Source organism: Oryx dammah, unplaced genomic scaffold (genome assembly GCF_014754425.2).
Source record: "Oryx dammah isolate SB20612 unplaced genomic scaffold, SCBI_Odam_1.1 HiC_scaffold_3, whole genome shotgun sequence".
Lineage (NCBI taxonomy): Eukaryota > Metazoa > Chordata > Mammalia > Artiodactyla > Bovidae > Oryx > Oryx dammah.
This window is the reverse complement of record NW_024070187.1, coordinates 15,182,344-15,188,343: the sequence shown is the minus strand read 5'-3', so window position 1 is coordinate 15,188,343 and position 6,000 is coordinate 15,182,344. Positions and strand designations below refer to the sequence as shown.

Below are 6,000 nucleotides of genomic sequence, written 5' to 3'. Positions count from 1 at the left end.
CACTCAAGTGTTAATAAAGGAGAGGGATGGAGCCAAAGAGGCTTTAGAAAGGAAAGAGGAGTCATACTTTTCAAAATGAGAAACCATGTTTGGGAAGGAATCATATGTCCTTATTTCCTCAAGGGTCGTAGTTGGAACTTTCCACCAATTCTTCCCTAGTTTCCTTTTTCTATCCTTGGCCCTGCAACTCTGCTTTGTCACAGTGAAGACAGCAGCAGGCCTCCAGTGCATGGCTGTTCAACTCTGTGAAATTTGTCATAAGGCTGTCAGATATTTCTTACAGCTTCCCCAAAACTCAAAGTAATCTTTCCCCTCAGACTGCATTTGGATGCTGCCTTGAGTTGAAGGAGGAGCAAAAGGGCAACAGCAGAACAACAGAGGAAAAGATACCCCAGAGCTGCAGGCCAACCTGAGTGGACACACTGAGAGTCAGACATACCTACCTTGCCTGGGGTTTTCTTGAGCAAAGTCAGCTTATTTTCTATTGAGAGTTCAAGCCCATCAACATCATGCTGCATTTCCTTGTCATTGTGTTGCTGGTTTTTCAAATTTAGTTTTGTTAGCCTCTCAGCCCTGCCGCACTGAAACTGTCATGAAGGCTCTCCCTCTGGAAATGGGAATTCTACTTGTGCAGGTAAGTAATCTAATCAAAAGGAGTTCACATCTTCCCAGAAACCCTTCTTTCGTTCCATCTTGTATACTTGGCACATGTTTCCGATTTGTCTTTGGATGTGTATATTTGCTTCCTTTTTGTTTTCAATGCATGTTTATTTCCTTACTGGCTGTTAGGACTATAACATCCTATTGGCTGTTAGGACTAACCATAATAATTCAAACTATTCTTCTGTGTGTGAGTGAATAGGTCTCATTTTTAACTAGTTGAACATAAACCTCTGTCTTGATTCTGACGTGAGGAGTGATTAAATACTTAGTTGATCAGCTTTATATGGGAAATTGGGGAAACAGATGACTTTTTAAAAATTTTGAAACTGTCTAAGCCATAAAGAAAAAAACATCCTTTGAATAACTTTGTGTAGGAACTAAGAGGACGGAAAAGGCAATGGCACCCCACTCCAGTACTCTTGCCTGGAAAATCCCATGGATGGAGAAGGCTGGTAGGCTGCAGTCCATGGGGTCGCTGAGGGTCAGACACGACTGAGCGACTTCACTTTGACTTTTCACTTTCGTGCATTGGAGAAGGAAATGGCAACCCACTCCACTGTTCTTGCCTGGAGAATCCCAGGGATGGGGGAGCCTGGTGGGCTGCCGTCTATGGGGTCACACAGAGTCAGACACGACTGAAGTGACTTAGCAGCAGCAGCAGGAACTAAGAGATTGCTAAAAACCAGTGGAAAATGAGGAGGGAATTGGGAACAAATGTGATTCCTTCATTGTGAAAGTTAAGCTAAATTTCAAATTAAACCTCCTTGCATTCTCCCCCACAGCTGTTGCTGAAGCTCTGATGCAGCGCCAGTTTTAGTAACAGGTGCATTGTAACTTTGGGAACTGCTAAGAAATGATAATATGCCACAACCCCTCTCATATTAAATGGGTTCTTAATCAAGAGGAAGTGGGGATTCTACTGAATGCAAAATAGCAATCTTGAGTGAGAATTTATTTTAATCCTTGGTGGCTCTCCAACCTGTTGCTCAAATAGGGCAGTCATTTCCATTCACTAAAGGGCATAAACTGCCCTGATATTCCTTTCTTGTCATTTTACCCTTTTGAGAAGAGGTCTGGCTCCCCAAAAGAGGTAGATTGAGGGAAACAGTAAATTTTCCAGAAGAGAAAGAGAAGCCTCTGGAAATTAGCACAAAATAATGAGAATAAAGGGAACAGTTCTGAGCCAAACTGCTGACATTGGGCTCCTGTCCTGGCTCCTGTCCTGGCTGTAAAGGAAATTACAGGGATGAGGAGGTCAAGGCTCTGTCACCAGGCAGCACTCACTGGAATGGGTGAGCAGAACCCTAGGGTATTGGAAGGAAGGACTGAGTTCTAACTATCTCTGGGTCCCCAGCACCTGGAACATATTCACTGTCATAGTTTATACTCCGCAAATTCTTGCTGAATGAATGAGTATCTCTGACTTGATAATGCAAGTCCTAAACAATAAAAGCAAAAAAGGAATGACAGGGACTTTCCTGGAGGTCCAGTGGTTATTCTCTAAGCTTCTACTGCAAGGGGCTCAGGTTCCATCCCTAGTCTTGTTGGGGAACTAAAATTCCACATGTTGTGCAGTGCAGCCAAAAAAAAAAAAAAGACAAAAAGCAAAAATAACCTCATGAGCCAGTGACTCAGCTATTGGAGGCAGAGCTTCTGAGCACAGTTTTTGTTGAGTGGCCTGGACCCTCTTGGGTTGGGAGAGAGGAATTGGCAAGTGACCACAGCCAGGCATCTGCATGGGATGCAAAGAGAGAGTGGGAACCAGTCAAGAAGCAGAAACTGAGAGAGAAAAAATAAGATGCAAATGAACTTCTGTACAGGGCTTTAGAGTCTCAAGGAACTCACTAACAAGGGAACCTACACCTCGCGCTTCTCACTAGTTCCTGCTGGTGGCTCAAAAGTGCCTTCACTGAGGCTGGTTGAAGAAATAAGCCTGAAGCCCAGGATAGAGACAATGAGTTAGGAGGACTGTGTCACAAAATGGAAGGAACCGAGGTTTTAGAGGCAAACAAACCTCATTTCAAATCTATGCTACCTAGTTAATACTGGAGCTATAGTGGAATATATTGTAATTCCCTGGTGGCTCAGTCAAGTAAAGGATCCATCTGCAATGCAGGAGGCTGCCTGCAGCACAGGTGACCGGGGTTCGATCCCTGGGTCTGGAAGATGCCCTGCAGAAGGAAATGGCAACCCACTGCAGTATTCTTGCCTGGAAAAATCCCATGGACAGAGGAGCCTGTAGGCTGCAGTCCATGGGATCGCAACAGTCAGAAACAACTTAACGACTAAACCACAACTACATAGTGGAATATTGCTGAAAAATAATAATACCCCCTTTTGCAATTGTTGTGGGGATCCCATGGGATAATATGGGAAATGCACTTACCACAGAGGCTGGCAGGTTGTGCTTAATAAATATCCTCTTGGCTCCATATCTTGGCTAAATCTCTTTGATCAAATCATGTCACAAGATGCCTTATTTGAACACTGCAGTGACATGGCCCAGACCCCATGGAGGGTGGAATGCCTGGATGCCACTTTGTGACTCTGACTCTTTGCTCCCTCATTCCTTGCAAGTCGAAGGTTTAAAGCCTCTACTTGACACTCCATGTCTTATGTTAGCCAATAACTGCCCAAGTCGCACCCTATGCCCATGCATTTCAGAGGATATTATTTCTCCTTTCTAAATAGATATGGTGCCATCCTCTAATTAAATTCTACTTGCCTTATTCCTCATCCTTGGCATTGAGACAGACCACCTGTGGCCAGCCTGACCCAGGAAGAAGAATCATTTGTGGTCTGATTCAGGTAACTTTATGCCATGTTGTCTTGAATGTGACTATGAGCCTGATAAACCAAGTGGTAAGACAGATGTGGGTTTTCTTTTCATTTCTCCCCTCCCCCATGCCTCCTGCTGCTATTGCTTCTTTTTTTTTTTTTTTAATCACTGAGTACTCTGTTAGCTTCTGTTTGGGCTACACTACAAAAGGAGAGCAATAAGGAAAAGTGCTGTCGAGTGGCTTTTGAACTTTCAAGCCTATTTTCCTTGGAGGAGAAATAGCAATTGAAAAGGAGCTTTTCCTGTTTGATGTCTCTGCCTGCATTATTTATATGAACTTTCCTGGTAAATAGAGTGATGAAGAAATGCAGGCCAAACCTCAGCACTAGTCAGCCATCTGGGGAGGTCACCTTTAGCAGTAAACAGTGAAATCACTGATTTCAGCACCAGCTAGGGTTTGGTCAGCTTCCCTGTCACGTGCAAACCAGAGTAATTCCATGATCAAAATCTGGTTTATTTTTTCAGCTAGAGTTATGCAAAAGCTTTTTTTAAAAAAAAACCTAAGTGCTCAGAAATTACAGGAATGATCTTTCATGCATAACACATGAATAAAATCATCCCCTAAGTCCTCAGTGGTTTCCGGTCTTTGAGGGGGTAGTAGAGCTTAGTGGTGAAGTTGCTCAGTCATGTCCGACTCTTTGCGACCCCATGGACTGTAGCCCACCAGGCTCCTCCATCCATGGAATATTCCAGGAAAGAATACTGGAGTGGATTGCCATTTCCTTCTCCAGGAGATCTTCCCAACCCAGGGATCGAACCAAGGTCTCCCGCATTGTGGGCAGATGCTTTACCATCTGAGCCACCAGGGAGCTTAGTGGTAAAGAGCTTCAGTTTTGGAGACTGCCGGCCTGAGTTCAGATCCCAGTTCTGCTGCTTGTGAACTGTGTGTCTCATTGTCCTCATTGTAAAATAAAGATAATTACCCCTTCCTCCCAGGACTGTTGTCAGGATTGTGTTAAAGCATTTGTTTTCAATTCTGGCTGCATGTTAGAACCACTAATAGGGTTAGCACCTGGGCAATGTGAGTCAGAGTCTCCTCTGGTGGTGGAATCTGGGCATTTTTTTTTATTACCCTCCCTTGGTGCTTCTAACAGGCATAATGGGCAGTTTGGGTTCAGGACCATTCAGTTATCACATAACTGAGTAAAGTGAGTAAAAACATAAAGTGGATAAAATGGAGCCTGGAATGTAATGAACACTCAATAAGTCTTGTGTGCATGCATGCCAAATCACTTCAGTTGTGTTCAACTCTTTGTGACCATATGCACTGCAGCCCATCAGGCTCCTCTGTCCATGGGATTCTCCAGGCAAGAATACTGGAGTAGGTTGCCATGCCCTCCTGCAGGGTATCTTCCTCAACCAGGGATCGAACCCATGTCTCTTGGGTCTCCTGCATTGGCAGGCAAGTTCTTTATCACCAGTGCTACCTAGGAAGCCCCTCCATAAATCTTAGCTTGTATTAATATTTTTATTATAGTTAACATTATTTTATTGGTGGTAATAGTAGTAGTATTCTCTAAAGCTCCAATACTTTGGCTACCTGATATGAAGAACCAACTCATTGGTAAAGATCCTGATGCTGGGAAATATTGAGGGCAGAAGGAAAAGGGAATGACAGAGGATGAGATGGTTGGATGACATCACCAACTCAATGGACGTGAGTTTTAGCAGATTCTGGGAGATAGTGAAGGACAGGGAAGCCTGGCCTGCTGCAATCCATGGGGTCACAAAGGATCAGACATGACTGAGCAATTGACCAATGACAACAATTTTATAGATATGAGTTAGTTTCTTCTATAATAATTAAATTTCTTTTACACATGGAAAAATGCCATGTTGAAAAACCTGATAATAGTTTTATAACATTACAATTTGTATTCAAAATAATTTCAACATACATAGCTTGTATTTTTGTGCTCAGAAGAAATGTTTATTACAAATACAAAACCATATCAAATTGGTTTGACTGAGTGCCCTCGTGGAATTGCAGCTCCAGCATTTGTCTTTCTGTGACATCAACTGATAAAAAATTTCAGAGTGCAAAGTAAGTCTGCTTGTTAGGTATCTTACCAGTGGTCACTTAAACAGCAGCAAAAATAAGCCACTACGTATTTAAATCTCTTATGTATTCTTTCCATGTTTGGAGCCAATTTTTAAAATATTTGCAAAATTGTTGAGGACATATAAAGAAATGATAAATTAGTTCTTTAAATGAATTTACATTTTGGGGCTTGTCATGGTCTGTCCCTTTTATTTGACGTTCAATTTAGAAGTTGGAAGGTGAGAAATATTTACTTATTTGAGTAGAGCAAGTGCTTCACATCAAAGGTAAATGGATCTGTAATTTGGCTTTAAATTCAAAATCTTACTTTATCATCTACAAATTTGCCTTCATGAAAATCTAGTGACGTATTTCCTTGTATAGTATAAATGGCTGGTTTTTTTTTTTTTACCTTCCTTAACCTCCCTTCAACTTTAAAAAAGTTAAAATGTGGACA

General features: G+C 42.2%; 1 protein-coding gene across 1 annotated transcript in view; it reads left to right on the top strand.

Moving 5' to 3' along the window:
* The first annotated feature begins 509 nt into the window (after positions 1 to 509).
* EGF (epidermal growth factor) overlaps positions 510 to 6,000 on the top strand; it is an 87,238-nt gene continuing 81,747 nt past the window's right edge. The window contains 2 exon segments of the mRNA XM_040238377.1: positions 510 to 541; positions 543 to 634. Of these exon segments, the coding sequence (XP_040094311.1) occupies positions 510 to 541; positions 543 to 634 (124 nt within the window).